The sequence below is a fragment of the Ptychodera flava genome, chromosome 20, assembly GCF_041260155.1.
Source record: "Ptychodera flava strain L36383 chromosome 20, AS_Pfla_20210202, whole genome shotgun sequence".
Classification (NCBI taxonomy): domain Eukaryota; kingdom Metazoa; phylum Hemichordata; class Enteropneusta; family Ptychoderidae; genus Ptychodera; species Ptychodera flava.
The window spans coordinates 21,794,810-21,822,659 of record NC_091947.1 but is presented as its reverse complement, the minus strand read 5'-3'; the positions used below and the strand labels follow the sequence as shown (position 1 = coordinate 21,822,659).

Genomic DNA, 27,850 nt, shown 5'->3' with positions numbered 1-27,850 from the left:
AGTGCAGTGCCGCAAATAGGTGATAAATGTCAACATTTGTAATTGTGGTGAGCAAACTCCAAACTCAGGCCTCAGTTTATGGTCTAGCCTAGACGAGCCCTAGCTGAACCCTCCGATAAGTTAGCATTCAAAAACAAACTCATTTTCGCCTAACACGCTCCATGAAACCCTGAGATTGTGACAACACTGCAATGACGGGGCATGTAAACAGAACACCACAACTATTAACTTCTGAGACTCCAATTGTAATATGTTCAGCGTAAAACGTTTGCAGTTCATATATTAAAGTTTATCCACAACATATTAACAACTTATACACAACATATTTACGTTTGCGCTTAGTACATTAAAGTTTAACCACAGCGTATTAACCTTTTATCGACATCATATTAACGTTTGCGCTCAATACAAATGTATGTTTAAGTTTATCCACAATATATTAACCTTTGCGTTGAACGTACTACAATTGAAGAGCAGGAGTTAGTGCCGGCATACCATCATACATATAAAAAGACGAATTCTGAATTCAATTGGTCTGTTGTCTGCACCCGCATGTCTAACTACTAGCAATTGAAAAGAGACCTTATCATTTTAACCCCCCCCCCCCCCAAAAAAAAAAGAAATTTGTTTCTGGTCCTTGACATTCAGCAAAAGTGATGCCATAATGTGAATTTTTTTAAACTTTTAAAAATATTTCTTTATTTATAACAATGCTGGTTTCATTTGGCACTATTGATGCAACTTAAGAGTTATTGTCTTTTATCACTGATGCAAAAAACTTCCGTTTTCTTTTTGGCATTTTTGAACATGCAGAACAATGATATCAAGGAAAGCTGTACTGATGAGTATGTAATGAGTATGTAACAAAAAAAGACGACGTGCGAAATGACCAGAAACAAATCTTTTTTTTTGCCTTACCAGAGATCTATTTCTATTTTAAACCATTTTATTTCTTTCAATCAGAAATCATGGCCCGAACATAGTAGCATATCACGCCTGGCTTCTCTGCTTGTTTTTCTGCTGGTTGTAGAATTTGTGAAGGAAAACCATGTGCAAAATAATAGCTTAATGCGTGTAGAAATATTATTGTTATATCTTGGCTTTTCGCAGACGTCAGTGATTTTGCTCACTAAACATGACAACTGTAAAGAAGCATTTTGCTGTGATGTAAAAGTCACGGTTATGCTTCGCAACAGATTGTCCATAATGGAAAATTTTGCGAGGGAGTTTTTTGGTTTCTTCCAACAAAACCCTATACATGCAACAAACGCAAAAAAAAGACTTTATGTACTCTAGCCTGGCGTAGTCGAAAAACAACATGGGCAATGCACACATGTGTGATCTTTCAAAGGCTATCAGAGTGAAGAATATTTTAAACATTATCTTTATTCTTTAAGAGTTGCTTATCAATGCTAACATGCTAGGCTAGTTCCTTTTTACCATCACTGTGATTGTGAAAGCTTTCGCTGAAAATCACTTAATATCTAGAGCAACAAAGTTTGATTTGTAAAATACCTAGATGACAAAAACTCTCTACATTTTTTTGTAAATGTACAATGTAACAGACTGACATTTTGGTCAAGATAACATGAGGGTACACAGATGCTTGAAAAGTACATCGATGAGAAATTGCAGCATAGCATATACACACGTACAAATGTACAATGTTATGGAAGAATACACCTAAAAATGTAATATTTTCATTATCTATCTAAGAAGTGATATCAGATATTTTGAAAAGAGTATAAATTATTCTACTTTCATGACACCTCCCACATATCCCTCTGTATGTAACAAACTAAATACAAAGGAACACAATTTTTAGAAAATACTAAATACGATCTCAGAAAATCAGCAATTATTGAAGTCAATCACTGTAGATCTACATATCTCCTGTCACTTGTCATTTGAGTACTACAGGCTTGCCTACATCTATGTAAATTTGAATTTATTATACTCTGTAAATGTTACAGCACAATTGTACTTTTCATGTTACCACATAGTTACACAGCTCAAGGCAGAATAAGCTATCTTTAATAAACAGGCTACAGTAATGAGAGAAAACTTGTCAGTACAACATTAAGTCTGATCTGCCTTTCCGCAATGTAAATGTAATTGTAGCCATAGCAATGAAAATGCATGACCCCATTATGGTATGATTTAAAACAGGTATTTATATTTATCTAGAATTATTTTTAATTTAAATTTAGAATTCATTGAAGCTGCAAAAGCTTAAGTCTATGTGGTTGCCATAGCTGGCAATATCTTAATCCTTTTCTCTTGACAAATAAGTAAAAAATTTCCATTGTTTTCCAGAGGGAGTACAGGCTTACATACAAGGAAAAGGGGTTAGGGTTAATTTCCCGAACTCCCAGTGAACAGGTCCACAATAACCTTTGGTAACAATGGCCTGGGTAAAACTATACTGGTAAAAGGGTTAAATTGTTAAATTAAGATTTCTTAGCTTCTCTGAAGCAAATATACAAAATATGAATGCAGGGAACATAATATTTGCCCATTCAAATATAAATCATCTAATTTAAATATTTTGCCAGAGGCTGGCATATATATTATTCACATGCAAAATTATCCAAAGAAATTTTCACAGTCTCAGAGAATGTATTCATCAACAAATCATGATACTAAAACTATATCATATAATATGCCAAATGTGTATCCACCCATTAGTTATATAAGACAGAAATTTGAAGAAAAAAGAAAAGTAGTTGAAAAATGATTGGAAATGTCAAAATGATCTCGGGCAAAAGCCAAGGAACAGTGTGACATGAGTATTGCAGCACTGTATGACAGACAATTTATGAATAGGGCATTCAATCAAGGGACACAAGCCGATGTGCAAGAAATATTAGTTTTGGCTAGTAGCAGAGTCCTCTACATTGATTTTCTTTTGTAAATCTTTCTCACTGAACCGCTCAACATTGAATGGTTTGTCCTTCCATTTGCGACACAGCTTTCGCACCCCATTAGGCATGATCAAAACAAAGCTGTCGATTTTCAAAATTGGGTAGTCAACTGCCTGGATTGTGGCGACGATGCCCCAGTCCTGCATGCATTTCTTGCAGTGCACCTTACTGTGTTTGTACATTTCGTCTATCTGCTGTGGTTTCTTGTGTGGCAAGACCTTAATTCTCTCTTGGAAGGCCTCGTCTATGAGGAGGTGGTGTGACTCCTTGAACTCACGGAAGTCTGTCGAAAGGCATGCAAATATGTTGCATCTTTTACAGTTGAACTTGACTGCTTCTTTGGGTGCTTCTTTGCGACGTTTGGTGATTGCAGCAGCTTTTGCTTCTTCAAGCCCCCGACGCTCCACTTGATCTACAGCTTGGAACTCATTGATCTTGTTCGCGAAGGATCTTTCGCTCATCCTGCGGATTTCTTGGATAGCTTTGTACATCATGTTTTCTCGCATCATATTCAGCTGTTCTCGCTTTGCGATACCAGTATCCTTTCCAGCCACCAGAAACGTTTTTCCAGACTTTGCTCTGCTTCTCCCTGTGTTTCAAAAGCATTGTATAAGAGTCACAAGTGAAGCAATGATGATTTACAGGCTTCAGATTTCACGGTTTCTCAGAAAATTTACTCTGAAAAAATTATATTTCGAGTGTAAAATTTTACTTAAAATCCTTAAAATTGAGAGCAAATGTCTCAATGACAGGTAAAACATTGCATATTTTTATAAATTCTTAAAACATGAAGTTATCTGAAAGTTATAAAAAAAATACCGTCAAGGACACTATGTGCTCACATTCGATTTGAATTGGTCCATTCGAGAAATATTTAAACCAGGAAAAACAAGAATGACAAAAGCAAATAAGGTCTCCAACTTAGGTACTGGAGGTCATCTTTAGGAACATGCATATCAACTTCTATAGCAATGGGAGAAGCAGATCCTAAATACAGAAGCAAATGTCAACAACAAAAAACAGAGAAGGCTTGATAAAAAGAAAAGGTGGGGGCAAAAAATGCACAGGGGTCTGGTAAAAAAGTAATGCTACATCATTGATCTTCTAGACCCTACCCCCTCCTGCATATCAAATGTTCCACCCCTTGGTATTACATAAGACCAAATGACAGGAAGCACATTTACAACCTTGGAGATTTTTAATTAATGCCATGAGTGTTATCATTCTAATGTAAACAGCACTTAAGTTAGTTACAGATAGTGAAATGCCTTCCACTGTGGGTGGTGATTACAACATCTGGAATTATCCTGGATCCAAATTTCTCATCAGTTTTTGTATGTCTTACATAGAAAAGTTGCAAAAATTGGTCCAAAATGAAAAAAATCACCTCAGCTTTGTTTTCTGGATCAAATTTTCCTACAAATTGGTATCAAATATGACAAAATTATGTTCACAACCTTCAAAATTGTCTCACAACATATCCTGGGTTAGTATAGGTCATTTAAGGTCACAAACTGAGAAAAGTACCTAAAATATACAATTTTGGGGTTTCCCAACACTTTGAGCAGAAAATTTATCTAATAACATCTTTCGGGACTTTATACCAAATTACAAAGCTATCAAACAAGGGACTTTATACCAAATTACAAAGCTATCAAACAAGTAATGTTGAGATAAAGTTTTCTTGACCAAAAATGACAATATTGTCTTAAAAATACAATTTTTTATATTTCAGGACAATTTTCACATATCTAACTATTGCCATCTCTGTACGTCTGTGTACGAAATATGAAAGCTGTCTGTCCAGGGGTTTTAAAAAGGAAACACTGTCTAAGATTTTTTGACCAAAAATGACAAAATTGCACAAAAATAGTAATTTTCCCAATTTTGTCATAATTTCAACAAATTAGAAGAGTAACACCCTTGCAAAGAGACAACCCAAATTTGAGAGCGATTGGGCCGGCGGTTTCAGAGAAGAAGAATTTTTACTGAAAATGAGAAAATCACAAAAAAATTCAGCAAAAATACAAAATTAAGGATATCTTCACAATATTCATAAAACTGTATAAGGTTGACCTAAGGTACTTGCACACAAATTTTCAAAGCAATCAAAAAAGCAGTTCTTGAGTTATTAATTCTTAACCATTTCACATTTTGTAAGCTCATTTGCATAATTTTGGCAATGCAGACTTCATTTGAACAAAATCCTATCTATAGCCCAGAATGCATCCACACACCAAATACAAAGCTTAAATGTGCAGCGGTTTGCGTGTTTTGATGTTGACGGACATACTGTACATACATACATACATACATACATACATACATACACACATACATACAGACGCCATCGACTTCAGCCTATACGATAAACTCACATTGGTAAAACAAATGTGAGCTAAAAACCTGTGAAAGATTAATATTATGCTCACACAAAGTTGATAAAGTTTTTAATGAAAACAATTAAAGGGAAAGATAGTTTTTTCCCATTAAAATATAGTATCTTTTTTCTTACCTTTAGCCTGTACACGTCCTATTTCATTGTTGGCATAATTGTAGCGAAAGACCAAGTTACATAGCTGAATATCAATACCTTCTTGACCAACACTTGTACAGATGATGATACTATGATTGCCTTCTTTGAACATCTCTAAAAGATTACTCTGTTGTGACTCAGTCATTCCTAAATGTAGAGACAGGGATAACATTTTCATCACTGTGTGTGGTTTTGCAAAAGCTTATTGTTTCAATGGTGATGTAACAAGTTCACCCTGTAATCTTCTGAGATCAATATGAAAGTACCAAAATCTAGTGGCGAAAGAGGTCATGTATTTATGAGGGAATTCAGCACGTGATCTCATCCAATTCTCCTTTTCTACAGGGATTTGAACTACATTGTCACACACAATGTAAGAGCTACATGTACAATGTTTAGATAAGATGATGTACTCAAAGTCAGATAAATATATCTGAAGTGCAAGTGCAGTGAAGTCATGACATGTATTTTTTCACTCTCTTCAGTTCCACGATTTTGCCCCACCCATTACATTCAATGGTGAGTGGACCCATGAGCAGAGACACAAGGGTGAAAAGATGATAAACATTCAAGTTTATATGGTTTGTTCATTTGGAACCCCATCAGTGATTTATGACTAACATTTCTAGGTGATGCTTGATGTTCCCAAGGTAACTGTACGATTAAACAATCAGGGAATAATGATAAACTCCTACATAATACAAAAAATCAGTTTAGTGGAAAAAATGAAATATGGTAATACAAAACAAAGAAATTTTCACCAGGATTTTCTCCACTTCCACCACCTCCAATCAACACTCCAGGATTCAGTCCTTTTAATCCTGCAGTTTCTTCAATCCAACTCTTCAAGGCATAGCATGAAGCCCTGGTTTTGGTGAGAACAATGCAACGGGAATCTGGCTTGTCCTTGTAAGCTTTGAGGATGAGGTCACCCAGTTTTTCCAAAACAGGGTTTTTGTATTTTGGGTTAGCTGCAACTTTTCCCAACTCTGCTTTATTCTCTGAAATGATACAAAAATAATGATGCAGTGTATACATCACATACGATACTCTCTTTGTGTGACCTTCTCAGTGAACAGCTAGGGAAAACAGAGGAATGACAAATTTACATACATGTATCATTGCATAATCTGCACATTTTTTTGTTGCAGCTTTTCTTACTCCACATATTCTTTGAAATGATGCAAAATCATGATCCATCAAAATACAATTTACACTTTTTCTGTGACCCATTACTGATTTCCCATAACTCATTATGATTTATAATTTATTGTACTGTGTGTGGCCCTCATATTGAACAGTCAGTGTTCTCCACAACTTGGAAAAATAGCGTCAATGACACTGTAGCTCCCATCCTGGACTATTTAGTGTGTGTTCTCTGGTCAGATATTTGAATATGTGTGAAAGGGATAAAGTGCATGAAGTGAAAATACTTAAATGAAATGTACTGGAGACAGTGAAATATGTTTAATGTAATTATTCAGAATATAAAATGGAAAAAATACAGAATTAGATATATCGAATACTGTGATACAACTATTAACTCAACAAGTCATTTACAATGACATAGTCCCCACTTGTAATAAGAGTATTAGTCTTGATGGGGCAGGAAATGTGGTCATTAAGAAGTATCACTGGAGTGTATATGTTGAGATCTATGGGCACATAGGTCTATGTCGTTGTTCCCAATTGAAACACATGAGGCATGTCTAAGTTATGGTTCTAAATCGGGAAAAAAGATCAGACCTCTAGCAGTATTAGCCAGCCAAGAAATACATATGCGCATTATAAATGAGGTACAAGATGTGACATCTTAAGGTCTAATATCCTATCAAAATTGGAGGGTATAGAACTTGTGGTTACTGAAATATGCATATATATGTATAATCAAGGTCAAAGGTCATCGAGGTCACATGACATTTTGAAAAAAAAATTATATTGCTAATTAATCCCTATATGCCAAAAAATCAGATCTCTAGCTCTATTCGCTTGCCCAGAATTAGATGTGTACATAATTAATAAGGTAAAGCGTGTGTTGTCATAAGGTCTCCCATCCTACTAAATACAAAGGACATAGCACTTGTGGTTACTTATTTATTGACATAAACATATATTTTAGGTAAAAGGTCATCGAGGTCACATGACATTTGGTCAAAAAATTTCTCTCCTATAGTTATCCCTATATACCAAAAATCAGACATCCAGCTCTATTGGCTCGCTCAGAATGAGATATGCGCATAATTATTGAGGTACAGTATGTGCGTCATAAGGTGTCCAATCATACCAAACATGAAGGCTGTAGCACTTGTGGTTACTGAGATGGAAAAATATGTATATTTGAGGTCAAAGGTCACCGAGGTCACGTTACATTTTGTCAAAAAATTGTTTTGCTAAGTTATCCCTATATACCAAAAATCAGACCTCTAGCTATTGGCTCGCTCAAAATTAGATATGTGCATAATTAATGAGGTACAATATGTGGCGTCATAAGCTGTCCCATCATACCATACATGAAGGGTGTAGCACTTGTGGTTACTGAGTTATGGACAATATGTATATTGAGGTCAAAGGTCACCGAGGTCACGTTACATTTTGTCAAAAAAATTGTATTGCTAAGTTATCCCTATATACCAAAAATCAGACCTCTAGCTCTATTGGCTCGCTCAAAATTAGATATGCGCATAATTAATGAGGTACAATATGTGGCGTCATAAGGTGTCCCATCATACCATACATGAAGGCTGTAGCACTTGTGGTTACTGAGTTATGGACAAATATGTATATTTGAGGTCAAAGGTCAACGAGGTCACGTGACATTTTGTCAAAAAAATTGTATTGCTAAGTTATCCCTATATACCAAAAATCAGACCTCTAGCTCTATTGGCTCGCTCAAAATTAGATATGCGCATAATTAATGAGGTACAATATGTGGCGTCATAAGGTGTCCCATCATACCATACATGAAGGCTGTAGCACTTGTGGTTACTGAGTTATGGACAAATATGTATATTTGAGGTCAAAGGCCACCGAGGTCACGTGACATTTTGTCAAAAAAATTGTTTTGCTAAGTTATCCCTATATACCAAAAATCAGACCTCTAGCTCTATTGGCTCGCTCAAAAATAAGATATGTGCATAATTAATGAGGTACAATATGTGGCGTCATAAGGTGTCCCATCATACCATACATGAAGGCTGTAGCACTTGTGGTTACTGAGTTATGGACAAATATGTATATTTGAGGTCAAAGGTCACCGAGGTCACGTGACATTTTGTCAAAAAAATTGTTTTGCTAAGTTATCCCTATATACCAAAAATCAGACCTCTAGCTCTATTGGCTCGCTCAAAATTAGATATGCGCATAATTAATGAGGTACAATATGTGGCGTCATAAGGTGTCCCATCATACCATACATGAAGGCTGTAGCACTTGTGGTTACTGAGTTATGGACAAATATGTATATTTGAGGTCAAAGGCCACCGAGGTCACGTGACATTTTGTCAAAAAAATTGTTTTGCTAAGTTATCCCTATATACCAAAAATCAGACCTCTAGCTCTATTTGCTCGCTCAAAATTAGATATGTGCATAATTAATGAGGTACAATATGTGGCGTCATAAGGTGTCCCATCATACCATACATGAAGGCTGTAGCACTTGTGGTTACTGAGTTTTGGACAAATATGTATATTTGAGGTCAAAGGTCACCAAGGTCACGTGACATTTTGTCAAAAAATTGTTTTGCTAAGTTATCCCTATATACCAAAAATCAGACCTCTAGCTCTATTTGCTCGCTCAAAATTAGATATGAGCATAATTAATGAGGTACAATATGTGGCGTCATAAGCTGTCCCATCATACCTTATATGGAGGGTGGTAGCACTTGTGGTTACTGAGTTATGGACAAATATGTATATTTGAGATCAAAGGTCATCAAGGTCACATGACATTTTGTCAAAATATCCGAGATATCTGCGTGAACGGATGGACTCACGGATGGACGAACAGATGGACATGACCCAATCTATAAGCTCACTGGACTTCATCTATGGGGACTAAAATTGTGTCACTGCATCCTTTTTGCAATATGAATACGATGAGAAACTAAATTTTTATTTTTCGTGGCCTTATACATGGGAGTCTATGGAGATCTGCCTTATACATGGGAGTCTATGGACGTGTAAACTAAAAATATGCAAATTTCACCACGATTTGCCCAAATTTGGGAAAGGTCACTCCTATGCACTTCCATACCAAGTTTCAAATCAATCGGACTTGTGGTTTCAGAGAAGAAGATTTTTTGACCAATAATGGGAGAAAATTACAAAAAAATTCATGAAAAATAGCAAGTCCAAGATACTGACCCAAGATGTGCACAATCATTTCATGTCAGCCCAAAGTACTTACATGATAATTTTTCATGTAATCTTCTCAGTGGTTATTGAGTTTTTTCAATTTTGACTGTTTTTACATTTTTCACTTAATTTGCATATTTTTGGCAATGACAACTTCATTTGAACAAAATCTCATCTACAGCCCATCATCCATGTACACACCAAATATCAAGATGAAATGTACAGCGTTTTGGAGTTTTTGATGTTGACGGACAGACATACAGACATACAGACATACAGACATACAGACATTTCCCTAGCCTATAAGAATAGCTTCCATTGCCATATATACATATGGCTATGGGAGCTAAAAACAGAAGGACCAATTTACATATCAATGCATAATCAGCATATTCTTTTGTTGTGAAAATGTATTCTTTGGAAAGTATTAACCGTATTACTTGATTGCTCAAAAAACAGGGCCAGCCCACTCCTCAAAATCCCCTAATGGAGAATATATGCTTAATGATCTCATCAATTCAGTACACCTCAACACAGCTCTCCAGTATGGATTATTTTTGTTCTTTGTAAGATCCACACAGGATAACTTCAGGAACTAGTATGAAACCAGGACAAATATTTGTCATTAGACTAACTGAAATAACTCTGGTCTATTTAAAATTAAAAAAATACACTATCCTTGTTTCAAAGTATATGATGTTTTTACCTTTGAAAAGTTGGAAGAGGTCTAAATCAAGTTTATCAAAACCTTGTCTTCTGCTCTCCAGGTTGTCGAAGTACTTATTCAGATACTGTAACGCATCCTTAGTACGAGCATCTTTGTTGACAAACAGTGAATCATTATATTTCTGAATATAAAGGAATGCCTATTAGCTGAAAACTCTTTAATAGCAGAAATACACAGTGCCATGTAAATTCTACTACTTTCAATAAACATGTAGAGAATTTGTTTAAAACTTGATGTACTCGTCGTTATAAATATACATATTGTTAGCACAACAGTGTTGCATGGCAACTTTTACCGTAACTCTTTACCGAGTTTTAGATAAAGGTCTGCACAGTAAGTGAGGCTACCCACAATTCTCCATGATCTGTACACACGGAGATCACTCACTGAACTGAAGCAAATTTCTTCTGTACACAGAACGACTCGGTCCATATTTCAAAATTCTGGCAACATAGTTCTGATCATCATAATTTTCTGATTTCTCACTGTGAATTATGAGAAGATCAACCCCTTTTCCACGGAGGAGATAGCAATTTTGTAATTTTGTCGACATAGATTTTTGACAGCCATACACAATATTTTCAAGGAAACTAAGGGAATAAGTTGCATCTGTGTTGGCAAAAGAAAGGGTATTGATTTTTTTAATGTTCGTAACAAAGGAAATTTGCATGTCTGACAGGTGGTATGATGAGACCATCTTAGTTACTGATAACTTTATCTTGACAAGTGTGCAATTTTTAGCACCGCCAAACATCGACTTCTCATTCAATTTACTTTTGAATTTTAAACATAATCAATAATTTTGGAACATAGTCTTAACAAATAACCCTGAACTTAAATTGTAAGTTAAAAATTGTTAAGAAACTGATAAAATTGAAAAAGCCTTTAGCAAAAAATGTCTGAGTGAACAAATCAAGGGGAATTGTGGGTAGCCTCACTTACTGTTAGATAAAGGTCCGGTGACAGGCTTTTTTTATAAGGACAATGAGTTTGAATTTTCATCACTAATCTGATGTGCCATCTCAAATACTGAATTACATATATTGTAGATAATTTCAAAACATAAAAAGTATAATTACATGTATGTCTACATGAAATGCTGTGACAGTAAGCTGCATGATCAGCTCAGCTTACACACAAACTTGAGTGAATTGACTGCATTTGTGATCCTATTTTTAAACAGGGATGTTGTGGTAGAAAAAAATTACCCAATAAACGAACACATATCATTTTTGTTTATGGTCTGTACCATACTACCACTCAGGCTATTTTAAATTACATCTTCACCTGAATTTAATGTATGAGAGATGTACAGTACACAGCCATGACTTTGGCAAAAACGGTGTAACATGCTTTTCATGTGACATCATCAAGATCTGAAGCCAGTACCAGGAGAATCATTCTTTTCAAAGCTAGAATATGAGATATGCATACAAACCAATACATGTACTTATAACTTACTCTAAGATGATCTGTGCATGTCTTAAACATCCGCCTCGTCTTGTCATCCGAAAGCGCAACAACACTTTGTTTTCCGAGGGTGACCACCCAGTGCTCATAGGCCTGTGTTCCTCGCTCACCAGGCGGTTTCAGAACTTTTGGGTCAATTTCTTCAGCATCTGTGAACATTTGAATTAGAGGATATAAACAGGGAGTTAGTGTATTTGGTTGTGTATATAAGACCTCTAGAGCAAAAATCAGCATATTTGGCGGGAAATAATCACTGAGAGAAGCAAGGTGGTTATTTTAGCCAAATATGCTAATTTTCACCCCAGAGGTCTTATATCGGCAACCAAATACCGGTACACACCATTTATAACCTCATTCTAATATGCTTTCATTGAATACAAGTGGCTAATGTCGTTATTTAGGACCGAAGTTGAAACAACGGATCAGGCGCCCAGCCTCAACACAAACCCTAAAAAGAACGTTTCAGAACGCGCGTGTGTGCACAGTCGATTCCATACAATACAGTAACGCTATGCATCTGTATTGCCATTACACATAGAACTTTTAAGAATTTTACTTTAAAAAACGCTCAAAAAAACTTTAAAAAATTATGTTGTTGTTACATAAATGTCGCTGCTTATATTAACTCTTCATTTGTTGGTTCATCGAGTTGCACCAGATTAAAATTTTACAATTTAAATCAATCTCAAGTCGTACACTTGTTCGACATTATTGCGCGATGAGCTTTTAAGCTGAAATTCAAAATTTGTGAGAGCTCAAAAATGTTATGCGGCGTGAAGGTCTTCTTGTTGAGAATATAAACCCCGGCTCCAGCCAATCACATTGCCGGATTCCAGCTAAGCAATAATACGGTACTAATTGTCTGATGGTTGCTTTCATAATTTCAGTTACAGATGTGGTAAGCATGTGATTCAAAAGTCAGCAGGCAAATTCACATCCCAGTCTAAGCTCAAGTAATATCACCCTCTTGTGACATTGAAAGATAACACTAGGGCCTTTGAAAATCATCTCTGAGTACAGTACATAAAGGACTTTAGACTTTTTCTGATCATCAGAAAAGCAGGATGAAGGACTGTGATTACACAGCTGCACAAGCCTAGAGGTCAGGGCCCAACATTTTTTCTTCGCTTGGTTTGAGTGAATTTTCCAAAGGTCAACAAGTGAAGTACTGACAGAATTGAAAAAAACAGTGTAGAAGAGCTCGGCCCATTGAATCACATGTACCATGACACTTGGGTCAATAGGTCCCACCCTGTTCGACTGAATACTGAAAGGACTGCTTTATGAGAGCTGAAACACACTGGCAATATGAGCTCAATGGTAGTAATCGATGTCAACCCTGTCAGGCCTCAAACAATCCCCACTCATACTGTATACCATCCACTTTGGGATTATTAAATGAAGTATGTTTCTTGAAAATTAGGACTAAAATGCTCACAATACAATGTAAGTACAAAGGAATTTACAGGTGATCAAATTTCAAACTTTAGATCATTTTGGCACAGTATACTTTACATGCAAGCTTGATGTATCATGCCAATGCTTCTTAAATGGCATTGTTTTAGCCCACAAAATATCATATGTTTATGTTGAGCATGTGCATCCCTCGGAACTCTAGACAAATTACATCACAGCACCTTGGGCTGTTCATTTAGCGGCTTGCTTCACAATTAATACATGAATGTTGACTGGAGAAGCAGAAGGTGAAGTAATAACACCATATTAACAGCACTATACCTTGGGAGGACAGCATAACGGTTTCAATTTCTGACATAATTCCATTGACTATTGTGAAGAATCGGTCTTCAACTCTGCCCTGAACATTGAGTAATTCTGAAAATGAACACCGAGTAAAATAGATCTGATCAGATACGTGGTACAGCAATACAGTACATCCATGGGAACAAACTGTTAGATGTACAGTAGTTACCTTTCAAAGTTTATACTGTTTATGAATTTTTCTGAAAACACATCACAGGAATGAACACAATCACAGGTAAATTGACTATTTTGCTATATTTGATTTGGAAGCAATGATCATAAATATTTATACTTAAATGATCATAAATGACGTACAAGTAGCAAGAGTTCATTGCTTTGTCAAGGCAAATTGTCTGCACCAAGTCACTTCACTTCAAGCTTGAACAGCTATAGGGATACAAGTAGCTAGCGATGTACACTTTGCCTTCCATTACTGGGACAAATTACTTTAAAATTGAGAATCTTGTGATCAACATAATTTGATTGCATACCAGGGCCCATACGTGATTATCAAACCTCTTGATAGTGAAGTGATTCAATATGATTAGGGCACATAATTTAGAGCAATATTCATTAAATTTTCTCAGAAATAAATTTGAGGGGTGGGCACAGCCACCATCACATTTATTCACCTTCATCCGGTACAGGAACATAACGCTGCAGTTCATTTTTGTTTTTCACAACAGTTGATATCTTATCAGCATCAAGATTAGCACAGATCTTCAAAATATGCTCCACTGCTAGTTGCTGTGTTCTACTTTTGCCCACACCCAGGGAAGCTGTCAAGCCTATTATCTACAATAACACAAGAAAGAATACAACAATATTAGATGATCAGTGATGTCAACCCTTTTTTACTGCCACACTTTGGTACATCCCAATAGTTTCCTATAGAGTGGGGGAACCTATGTTCAGGGAATTAGGGGTGGGAGAGTTAGGTTATCTAAAGAAGTTATCCAAACTTTGTTACATCAGATCTTAATTTTTTAATAAAAATTGAAATCTTTTAAATGTTAATTAGTGTCAATATCAATCATTACAGTGTAATTATATGCTTGGCATACCATTATTGTAGTCTACATTGTAATTTGCTCAACTTTTACACCACATGAACACACCTAGGTCATACAAATTCATAAGTATTGACCAGCTCCTTCACACACATGTACAAATGCAGCTTAACTATGCCAGCAAAGTGGCATATTTTTAATGAGGGTTTGACTTTTTAAGCTGGCAATATATTAATTCTAGATCAGAGCATGATAAACATGAACTCTTAACGGTGGATGACAATGCAGGAGTGTTATCAATTTCTTTGTCAATACATACTGGGGTATGTTAAAGTGAGTAAACAAAAAATGATGTAAAATATTGTTGTTTTCATCTTGATTTTTTGAAAATACTTCAAATTACATTGTGCCCTTTGCTCAGCTCATATACTTCATGATAAATTTCTGCACCAAAAGACAAATGTAGCTGACTGAGACAGATTTCTGAAATATTCCTCTCTAAGTGATCATTAGATGTACATGTAAGAAAGAACGGGTGTGTTTCTCTGACAATAATGATATCAAAGCACAAAGAAAAACTGGTGAGTAAGCATTTTTTCATACTTTTTTCTTTGAAAGACTTATAATCTCATGCATTTAATCTTGAAGTCTAGCATGGTGACTCCACTTTTTCAATACATGTTTCAAAGTGGCTACTCTTTTGTGAAAGTTTCAATAAAATGACATTATAACACTACGTTTTCTTGCATTTTGAATAATTGGCAAAAAACTGTAGCATCTGTATGTAGCCTCTGCCTTGAGATAAAAAACAGTTTTTTGACTAATATTAACAGTATGACTGATTAAAATTTCTCATATGTGATTCGTCAAAATGGGTAGTGGTCATGGCATTCCATACAGGGAAAATACTTTAAATACAGTAATAGCTACCTGAGGCCTTGGTTGTTTTGGGTCGTCTATCTTCATATCTCTGTACCTTGCCATGATGCAATTGTATGGTTCCAATTTCTGTGTGTCAATTGCAAGATTATAGTAACATGTACTGAACCAGCAGCTTAATGTTGCAGTAAGATTTTATGGACATTTACTTCCTGCAATATCTCATTTGTTTGCAAATATATTTTCAGGAAAATGTTTGATAATATCTTAGTATCACACAAATTACACACATGATTTCAGAAAAATTCCCAACTTCCTTCAAAGTACATTACCTTGTAGGAAAATTACAGTTTATAATAACACTGACAAGATTTTATTTTTCCATCCATACGGAAAGATAGACTTTGACTTGATTCATCATCAGAGAGTCATCATGGGAAAATTTAAGCTTCAATTGCAGCATATGGTATACCAAGTTGTACTTGTGGGATTGAAAATTTTGCCACATTTCATTTACAACAAACATTTTAACCTGTTAAGGTAGATCATGCCTCCGGGACAGATATTTGGACTCTCAAACTTTTACAAATTTCTTTTCTGATCTACCACTTGTGGGGGCTCATTTTGAAGCTCTTGGAGAAATAAAAACTTTCACCACTTTAGTTTTTTTTTTAATCTAAAGTTGTATTTTTTCTCCATAGGGTTAACACCGGATGGCGGATATTTTGAATTTCAAATATCGGAAAATCTTGCATCTTCAGTGACATACCTGTGTGTGGTGGCATTCATCAAATATCAGCATTGTGAAAACAGAGAGGGAACTGATGATGTTGTCCCTCAGGGCATTCTCCAAAATCTGGGCCGTCAGCACGATGACATCATAACCCTCTTCCACCACTTCTGCCATGGGGATGGTAGTAGTCTCTCCCGTCAACTGGATGACCCTGTAATTCATGGGAATGAGGTACTCCTCAAACACATTCCCCTGCTGTTCAACCAGTGGTCTTTGGTTCACAAGGAACACTATTCTGTTCGGTCTGTTTGCTAAAATATGGTAGGAGAAAAAAAAATCAGATTGACTTTAGAATTTTATTTTAGCTTACCAATAACATTAAAAAAAAACAGGAACAATGCAACATCTACACGCAGATGCTCTGATGAAAAGAATTGGTTTGTGATGAGGAGGGATAACAAGCGACCTAGCGGCCGATATAGCTCCGCTGTGTGTATGTAGAGAATAACTATTTTTGACACATGTTGATGAAGAAGGAGGAAATCTTTGATAGCTCAATGCAGTGGCCAGAAAAAAGTGGCTAAAATAAGCTGCAAAAATACACAATTGAAGATTTCATCATACTTTGAATATATCACATCGGATCATCCCTAGGAACATGTCAACCAAAGCTATCTGATGAGTAGTGTTTTGAGAATAAAATTTTCTGACCAAAAATGGCAACAATTGCCCCCCAAAATAAAAATTGCAGATTTCATCATAATTTCAAAAGATCAAATTGAGTTCATCTATAGAAACCTGTATACCAAATTTCAAAGCTGTTAGACCAGTACTTTTTGAGAAACACATATTTTGACCAAAAATGGGAAAAATTGCCACAAAATTCAAAATTGCAGATTTCATCATTATTTCAATAAATATCATGTAGTTCATCTATGGAAACCTGTATACCAAATTTCAAAGCTATCAGATGAGCAGTTGTTGAAATACACATTTTTTGACCTAAAATTGCAAAAATTGCCCCAAAAATACAAAATTACAGATTTCAGGAGAAATTAAATATATATTACTTAGCTCATCTGTAGGAACCTGTATACCAAATTTCAAAGCTATCAGACCAGTACTTTTTGAGAAAACACGTTTTTTGACCAAAAATAGCAAAAATTGCCCCAAAATTACAAATCGCAGATTTCATCATAATTTCTACAAATATCATTAAGGTGATCTGTAGGAACCTGTATACTAAATTGCAAAGCTATCAGATGAGTACTTTTGGAAATACACATTTTTTGACCAAAAATGGCAAAAATTGCCCCAAAAATACAAAATTGCAGATTTCATCATAATTTCAATACATATCATTTAGTTCATGTGTAGGAACCTCTATACCAAATTTCAAAGCTATCAGATGAGTAGTTTTGGCAATACACATTTTTTGACCAAAAATGGCAAAAATTGCCCAAAAATACAAAATTACAGATTTCATCAGAAATTCAATATATATTACTAAGTGCATCTATAGAAACCTGTATACCAAATTTCAAAACTATCAGACCAGTACTTTTTGAGAAATACATTTTTTGACCAAAATGGCAAAAATTGCCTTAAAAATGCAAATTTGCATATTTCTTCACAATTTGAACAAATCTTAAATAGATCATCCCTAGGGACATATGTACCAAATTTCAAAGCTATCTGACCGGTAGTTTTGAAGAAGAAGATTTTAAAGATTTTTTTACCAAAAATGACAAAAATTGCCTTAAAAATACAAATATGCAAATTTCACCACGATTTGAAGAAATCTGACTGAAGTCACCATAAGTAAACTGCATATTAAATTTCAAAGCAATCAGACAAGCGGTTTGAGAAAAGAAGATTTTTTTACCAAAAACACCAAAAAATGCCCCAAAAATACAAATATGCAAATTTCACCACGATTTGAACAAACTTAAGTGAGGTCACCCCAAGTGAACCGCATATAAAATTTCAAAGCAATTGGACTTGCGGTTTCAGAGGAGAAGGCAATTGTTGACGGACGACGACGACGACGACGGACGACGGACGACGGACGACGGACGACGACGGACGACGACGGAAAATCAACCTATTTGATAAGCTCCGCGTCGCTGACAGCGGAGCTAATAAAATTGTTTCAGAACATTTTATGGAAGAAATAGCAGAGAAGAGATAATGTACTTCTTCCATGTCATGTATGAGATACTTCTACATCAACTAAATACATGTCTGCAATCATTGGTTGAACATTAAAGGTTAAAAATATGGTTAAAAATATGGAAAGTCGATGTCATCATTTGCTCTATGTATGATCAGGGCATGAGATAAATTTACATGTTCATGAATACATGTATTTCCATTTTCTGACAGAAACAAAAAATGCTTGCACTGGGTCATGCAGTGTAAAACAATAGTACCTGTAAATCCTTTCGCTAGGTGGCGCTGCATTATATACAGGGCAGTTATAGTTTTACCACTTCCAGTAGGGGCACAGATGATGGTATTTTTGCCTTCCAGGGCAGGCTCCACCAATTCCATTTGATAATTCCTCAGCTGGAAAGTCTTCACTTGTGGCTCATCATTACTAAATTCCACGTTATCTGTATCTCCAGACTCATCAACATCCTTGTCTGTTGAGGGAAAATGAAATCTTGTAAAAGTTCTTCCCAAATCATGAGATATCAAACTTATGCCAAGATTATGGCAAAGTCTCAATTCAGAATATAATATTGTATGCATAAGATATTGAGAAACAGTTGTATTATTTACCACAAAGATTTACTTAGTGATTCATAAATTTGTTGGCTGCCATCTATAAAGCTCATCAAGACACCTTTCCTATACATGTATATACGCATTTGAAATGGGTTTTATCTTGTCATTCTGATTTTAAATCACACTTACCAGAATCATGGTCACTAACGACAGCTTTCTGTTTTCCATCACTGTCCATTTCACCACTGTCTTTTTCAAGTTTCTCCACTTCGTCCTTTTCATCTCCAAGGCATAAACTTGACAATTCAGTGCCGCCATCCTTGTCTTCAGATCCAGAAATGTTCAGCACAGTCATCGGATGAGGGTTGCTACTTTCCAAGTCAGGCTTCTCGTTCTCGTCAAGGGAATTGTAGGTGACTGTGTGTGACATCACATCATCGTCGTCACAATTTTCAAGGGCTTTTGCCTTAGCTGCTTTCTTTTCTGCAGAAAACACATGTTTGCCAATGTCTTACAAAGGTAAAGCTCACATAAACTGAAGCTTGAAGATATAACACAATATATCATACCAGTATATTGATGGCCCAAATACAGCAATCTGATTGGTCGAGACATGAAAAGAACCGTGGTATATTGGCGATATACCACGGCTGGCATACACAGGAGCTCTCAGCTTGCGCAAAAATCCATTTTTGACGTTCCACGCCAGAATTTCTTATAATACTGTTACGATAGTAGCAATAAATCACACCCAGCGAAGGTATACCACTCAATTTTGACCAGTTCACTTCATATATGCACTTGCTATCGCTCGTGCATAAATCTCGTGGTATACCGTTGCTGGGTATGCTTTATTAGTCCCCACGGACACCGTCCGGGGGGACTTATAGGTTTGGTCATGTCCGTCCGTGTGTGCGTGCGTCCGTCCGTTCACGCAGATATCTCAGACATGCCCAGGTCAATTTCTTTCAAACTTTGCACAAGGATAGTACCCTACCCCATACAGATGCACGTTGATTTGTTTTACAATGCGATCAAATGTGGCCGTGTTAGAGGACTTTTTAGTTTTCATCTCCATAGACTCCTATGTATAAGGCAGTCTCCATAGACTCCCATGTATAAGGCAGTCCATAGACTCCCATGTATAAGGCCAAGAAAAATAAAAATTTAGTTTCTCATCGTATTCATATTGCAAAAAGGATGCAGTGACACAGTTTTTAGTCCCCATGTATGAAGTCCAGGGGGCTTATAGATTGGGTCATGTCCGTCCGTGAGTCCATCCGTTCACGCAGATATCTCAGATATTTTGACAAAATGTCACGTGACCTTGGTGACCTTTGACCTGAAATATACATATTTGTCCATTACTCAGTAACCACAAGTGCTACACCCTTCATATATGGTATGATGGGACAGCTTACGACTCCACATATTGTACCTCATTAATTATGCACATATCTAATATTGAGCAAGCCAATCGAGCTAGAGGTCTGATTTTTCGTATATAGGGATAAGTTAGCAATGCAATTTTTTTGACAAAATGTCACGTGACGTCAGTGACCTTTGACCTGAAATAGACATATTTGTCCATAACTCAGTAACCACACCTAGTCTGGTTCCCTGACCCATTTCCCCGGTAGAGGGCGTGGGGAAATATAGGGTCAGGTACCGGCTAATGTAAACATGGACGCTATTGGGTTAAAATAAAACAAGCTGTGATTGGATGAAAGTAACACTTGTAACTTTTTCTCATCTTTCTTGGGTTTCGCACTTTCAGGCTCACTTGACACCAACTTCTTGTTTGTACCAAAAAGCCGTGGAGGTAGAAAGAAAGACTTTCTACCTCAATGATTTAGCCACTGTGATTTAGCATACCTCTTAGGCCTAATACTTTTAGAATGTCGACATGATGCCTGGCATTTTTCATGAAATTCGGACACCATTCTATCCATCGAAATCAATCGTCATTCACAGTTCCAACAAAGTTTGCTTTCAATTAGCTGTGATATCGCAGCATTATTTGTGGCGTGTATCGAACGTGCTCGGGTCATTGGGGTCACGCCAAAGTTGGCGATGACCTCAATGACCCTAGCGCGTTCGATACACGCAACAAGTACTGCTGCGATATCACAGCCAGCCTTCAATCACCTCTATTTCCCCGTACTTCTGGATTAATCCTTTCAGTTTATGTTTCCCATCTCGTGTGCCAGTGTTTTTGGTTCGGATACGGTGTTCGAACATAATTCTGATCCAGCCGAATTTTGACCGGCGTTTTCATGGTAGCAGCCATATTTGTTGTAGCATGTTCTGTCAGGTGACTAACCTCCGCCATCTTGAACAAAATTCTGTTCAAGATGGCTACCCGGTACCTGACCCTATATTTCCCCACGCCCTCTACCGGGGAAATGGGTCAGGGAACCAGACTATAACCACACCCTTCATGTATGGTATGATGGGACACTTTATGACGCCAAATATTTTACCTCATTAATTATGTGCATATCTAATTTTGAGCGAGCCAATAGAGCTAGAGGTCTGATTTTTGGTATATAGGGGTAACTTAGCAATACAATTTTTTTGACAAAATGTCACATGACCTTGGTGACCTTTGACCTCAAATATACATATTTGTCCATAACTCGGTAACCACAAGTGCTACACCCTTCATGTATGGTATGACGGGACACTTTATGACGCCAAATATAGTACCTCATTAATTATGTGCATATCTAATTTTGAGCGAGCCAATAGAGCTAGAGGTCTGATTTTTGGTATATAGGGGTAACTTAGCAATACAATTTTTTTTGACAAAATGTCACATGACCTTGGTGACCTTTGACCTCAAATATACATATTTGTCCATAGCTTAGTAACCACAAGTGCTACACCCTTCATGTATGGTATGATGGGACAGCTTATGACGCCACATATTGTACCTCATTTATTATGCACATATCTAATTTTGAGCAAGCCAATCGAGCTAGAGGTCTGATTTTTGGTATATAGGGATTACTTTGCAATACAATTTTTTTTGACAAAATGTCATGTGACCTTGGTGACCTTTGACCTCAAATATACATATTTGTCCATAACTCAGTAACCACAAGTGCTACACCCTTCATGTATGGTATGATGGGACACTTTATGACGCCACATATTGTACCTCATTAATTATGCACATATCTAATTTTGAGCGAGCCAATAGAGCTAGAGGTCTGATTTTTGGTGTATAGGGATAACTTAGCAATACATTTTTTTTTCAAAATGTTACGTGACCTTGATGACCTTAGACCTTGATTATACATATATATGCATAACTCAGTAACCACAAGTTCTATAAGCTTCAATTTTGATAGGATATTAGACCTTCAGATTTCACATCTCGTACCTCATTTATTATGCACATATGTATTTCTTGGCTGGCCAACACAGCTAGAGGTCTGATCTTTTTTCCCGATTTAGAACCATAACTTAGACATGCCTCTTGTTATAAATTGGGAAAAATGACATAAACAGGGTTCGAAATTTATTTTTTTGTTTGGTGGTCAAGTTTGACCACCAGATTCAAATTTTGGTGGTCAATTGCAAAATTTTGGTGGTCAAAAAAAATTGTCATTATCAGAGTGTATTTCTTGTGGAGGTCAGGGTCCACAGGGGTGAATAGTGGGCTGACATCTTGTTCTGGAACCATTCCACTATGCTGCTACTCGTGTTACGTTGGTTTATGTTCGATGCCCAATAAAATCCACCAGAAAATTTTCAGTATTTTCACAACTTGACCGCTGCATGAGTGACTGACTGACTGTAAGTTTTGACAGAATTACAAACTGAGTAATCAAGAAATGACAATTACTGCTGATAACATGACAATTATTGCATTTTTTGGACTTATGAAGTTTTGTCAGAGTTTTGTACCTTGATCTGTGTCACTTTAACGACTAGACGGAATTTGCAATGGGATGTTATGCAACATTTGCAGACTTAATCACAGCAGTAAACAGTAAAACAAAGAGAGACATTGCCTATTCAAAGGAACGCCTCACTTGGGTAGATTAGAGTGGGGTTGAAGGACTGACATTGAACCACAGTGGAGGGACTGTGATTGAACAGACAAGATGTGTACTAGATAACTGCTAAAATATCTATCTCTGAGGATAATATATTGTTTCTTGATACTCCTAGCAATAAACTGTGAGAGGCATATAAGACTTGCAGCTCTGCAGTGCACTCATAAGTGTGACCTCCGAAAATTTGGTGGTCAACATTGACCACCCACAACAAAATCTGGTGGTCCAAATGAGATAATTGGTGGTCTTTTGACGCATGACCACCGGGTATTTCGAACCCTGCATAAACCTATGTGCCCATAGATGTGAACTTATACACTCCAGCGATACTTTTTAATGACCACATTTCCCTGTCCCATCAAGACTAATACTCCTTTTACAAGTGGGGACTATGTCATTGACAATGACTTGTCGCTTAAATATTTGCATTGCAATTTACCAATAGAAAGTAGTACCACATAATACCTAATTTGCATAATTTAGAGTGAAATAATACCTTAACAATAGTTTTCTATATAAACATTATTTAATGACACGTGACCTGTTTTCAAAATGCTTTGCAGTTGGCAAAACACTTTAAAACAATTTTGAGAAAATCCAAAAATAGGGAGACTATATTAACTGTCAGTGAAAATACCAACTTTATTTCTCTGCCAACAGATTGGTAATCTGTGGTACCGTACATACATGTATGTAATAATTAAACAAACCACACCAAGCAACATTGTCATAAACCACGCACCTCTTTACGGCAATTAACAGCTAAGCGCTACCCTTTATGCTCTGGCTTGCGAGAATGCAAGCAATGGCATACCATGAGATTTTGACCAATTCATGACATATGTGCAAAGCGATAGCGATTGTATGTTTGCAGTGAAACTGGTCAAAATAGAGTGGTACATCTACTGCCAAGGTGGTTTATTGCAATTATATCATAATATTAAATTGAAATTCTGGCATAAAATGCCAGAATAGGAACTTTTCTCTAGCTGAGAGCATGTGCCTATTCTAACTGTGCTATATTGCGAATATAGCACAGTCATTTTCACGTCTGGACCAATCAGATTGCAGTATTTGCACCATCAATATACTGGTATGATGTAATAGGGAATAATATATATTATACCCCAAACAAGGGACCGTGAGTCCAAGGGTAGGTGATAAGGAGGATATATGGTCTCCTGCCTCGAGAATACATAGTTCCTTGTTTGGGCAATAATGTTTTTATTACATGCCTCTCTTACATAGTTTTCACTTCAAATATTTTGGTTTAGTTGCAAATGATAATCATATGCTTTACTTCCTTGTTTGACGAAAATCTGTGAAAAGACTAGAACGATGTTTATCATCGAACATCGCATTGATACTTTTAAAACACTGTTATTCGGTTTATCTATACATTTTTATATCCTTACGTTGTCAAGTTGAAAATAGTTTTCCTTTTAGTCAAATGATGACTATGTGGCCTGCAAAATCATCATAAATTTTATTATTGAATCATATGGAGTGTGTGAAGTTCAATGCGGTGTTTTCAATCGGGTTCAAACTCACAATATACGATATATACGAGGCATGTAATAATATCTAATGATCCAGCTAGATCCATCTGCTGAGTCAGTAAAAAGTGTAATTGAGCCAAAACCATTTGTATTTTCACCAACTTGGCATAAAGGGTTATGGCAGTACTAGTCAAAACAAGAGTGTACAAAATTATTAATAAATTTATGATAATGAATATTGTTGATAATAATTTAATATTATTATTGTCAAGTGGCAAAAGTACCCAACTGCACAGCAATCCTGAATAATGATCAGTATTTATGCCAAATTCACGCAGTTATATTACAGACCTTAAGAAATATAGGCAATTTATAGCAACAGCTGTAGCATTGCACAGTGACCTGATGCATGAGTCACAGTACTGCCTTGGCAATCTCTGTCAATTAAATGATAAATTTATAGTTTTTATCAACAATATTCAAAATCATGAATTTATCAATTACAGGGCCTGCACTACAACTGCATGAATTTGGCATAAATACTGATCATCTACCTAAAACAATGAAAAATAACCCTGCCCTCAGCCTCACCGGAAGAAACAGGATCTGGATCAAGAAGGTCAGCTAGGTCGTTCCTTTCACTCTCTCTCAATGCAGTCACAAACTCTTGAAACCAGTTGCCTCCCTTATTGACCAATCTGCTCAGTAGGGTGAAGACTGCATTGCGTGGTCCATGATTCCTCTGGTCGGCTGAGATCTGGTCTCGGTCATGGTCATCAAGGCATGTGAGATGAGGCATGATGTGGGAGGGCGTGATCTTTTCCAAGGAGGGTGCACATATGCCAATCAGCTTCTGAAAATTCTCTTGGTCTTCTATGTTATCGTAGCTGGTGCCTTCAATGTATGAAGCCAGGTGTTCATTACCTAAAGGGGAAGAGACAAAGAAAAGGGAGTAAATATCGCTGAAAATCAAAATTCAGTTGCAGAGAGAATGTTGCTCACAACACGATGCAGTGATTATTATTCCAATGTATTTCATCACAAATGTGAAATATGGGCAGCCGATCAGGCAAGTTCTATACTACTGATTTTTTAATGCACTTTCTTGGTCGAATGTGGTTATTTATTTTTTTCATGTCAGTGGACAGGAAAATGTAGGCTTTGCTCACAGAATAACTTGGAAGGGAGCTCGACTATTAGGAAGTCCATAGAATGGGATTTGTTTGTTTGATTTGGAAAAATGATAAGTGGGTAATGTCCTTGTGGAGAGCCCAATGAAGAAAATATAAGAGAGCAGGCATAGGAAACTTTCAAAACATAGGTGGGACAGTTGGTAGATGTGAACAGCTTTAAATTTCCCATCAAAATATTACTGTGTATTTTTCTTTATACTGTTGTATGAATCCTCATATAAAATCAGCTGATTCATATCTGCTACTGGTAAAAGGTTTTATTCCAGACCACAGCAATTTTCATTAATCAAATTAATATGTTGACTTAATTCAGACAGCCCTCCTTGATATTTCAAGTTCTATCCATACCACTGCTGCATAAAAATTAAAGCTAAGGATATGGGTGAAAGAAATACTCAGAATCCAGGAAAAATAGTTATGAGAAAGATCTCCAGAACTTCCAATCAGATAAGCTTTAACCTGAGTGGACTGCCAGAGATCATGGTTTAAATGAACGAAAAACGAACAGTCAGTCCTGCCTTGGAAAAAAGTCCCCTAGCAACGATATCACAAAAAGTAGGTTACTGACCATCGCCGCATTGTGCTTTCAGCCATGATGAAGAATGTTCTCCTGCAATGACGTCAGGGTAATTCCCCGTTTGGGTCAATTCAATACGCTTAAATAATTCACGAGAAGCTTTCACTTTTGCTCTCTCAAGAACTATGCATGTAACGTTCTCCTGTATCTGTCCCGTGATAGTGAGGAAGGAGAACAGTTACTAGAGGGTTAACAATACAAAAGAAAACACTTGTGTTCTTCAATTTTATTTCCCAATTATTACGGCACAAACAACAACATGAATAATAATGAATAACATTAAACGCCCCTAGGCTATAGGACGGTACTCTGTTACCTGTGTTCATTCTAGCTGTGCGTGGCAGGGCTGTATGTTGTTACCAGACTGAAAAAAAAAAAACAGCCCAGAGCCATGTAGAGCTCTGTTTATACGTGAAAAACGTAACGTTTTAACATCATTATAGACGTCGCCATAAACTTGCCAACCTACCTGACTCTCTGAGGCCCTGCAAAAACGCAGCAAACCAGCCTTCTGTCTCACATTGTACGAGTTTCTGCAACAATTCGTCAACGGCTTCCCTCTTGCTTTTTTCCAACTGCTTTCTTCTGATGTCGTCGATTTCGGCTGCTTGTAGGAAAGAACATATTCACGTCACTTTAGCTCTGCGTGACAGGCCTGTTCTGTGTGTTACCGGCTACGCCAACCACCTGTACAAATCCAGCCCCACACACCCCCACGGTCAGTCCCTCGGAGTATAATGTACTCAATACTCAAGCACACAGAGGACTGTGGAACATATATGTTAACATTTTCACACAGAAATGATTTTCACGAATAAAATCCGCCCTACATACGTACAATATCAACGACAAATCGCCTGAGGACTCAGGTACGCTGACGTGAACTGAGACTAGAGCTAGCTGTTGAGCAATAGAACCTGCTTTTCGCATGCATGTACGTCCATGCTAATATAGTAATAGCAAAGTGCAAACCAGCATCTTGTGTTTGCGATCACTCGCTTGCCGCTGTGCTTGCTCAAGAAAGCAACCACAACACTTGATCCCTGCGGTCCACTGTACCACCCCTAAGCAGGCCTATAGTCTGCGGTTCACAGCTCCTCGGTAGCTTTAGTCACGGTCCCCGTGCTATACGCTGTTGTACTCACCGAACGAAAGAAAAGGCATAAGGTGAAGGGCTACCGTCGTCGGTACGAGTCGCTCACGTAGAAATGGTCTGAACGCCATCAGCAGCCTCTGTTGCTGCCCAGACACGCTGCCAGACTCTTCTGACTCGGCGCTCATCTCGATTTTTTAGCAAATACCGCCGTGTGAAACTCTCAACACAGCCATTAGCCAGCACAATCGCTAACTAACATCAAAGAGCAACATGGAAAGGACCGAGTTATTCAGAA

At 36.8% G+C, this 27,850-nt stretch overlaps 1 protein-coding gene across 1 annotated transcript; it reads right to left on the bottom strand.

Moving 5' to 3' along the window:
* Positions 1-1,368: 1,368 nt before the first annotated feature.
* LOC139120310 (antiviral innate immune response receptor RIG-I-like) lies at positions 1,369-27,850 on the bottom strand. Its single transcript, XM_070684641.1, has 14 exons — positions 27,605-27,850; positions 26,929-27,063; positions 25,281-25,613; positions 19,313-19,606; positions 18,826-19,038; positions 16,430-16,704; positions 15,712-15,789; positions 14,404-14,566; positions 13,748-13,843; positions 12,002-12,159; positions 10,520-10,661; positions 6,222-6,461; positions 5,440-5,607; positions 1,369-3,513 (listed from the first exon to the last, which is right to left on the bottom strand). Exons 1-14 carry the CDS (start codon positions 27,738-27,740, stop codon positions 2,867-2,869), a joined length of 3,078 nt encoding a protein of 1,025 aa, XP_070540742.1. The 5' UTR covers positions 27,741-27,850; the 3' UTR covers positions 1,369-2,866.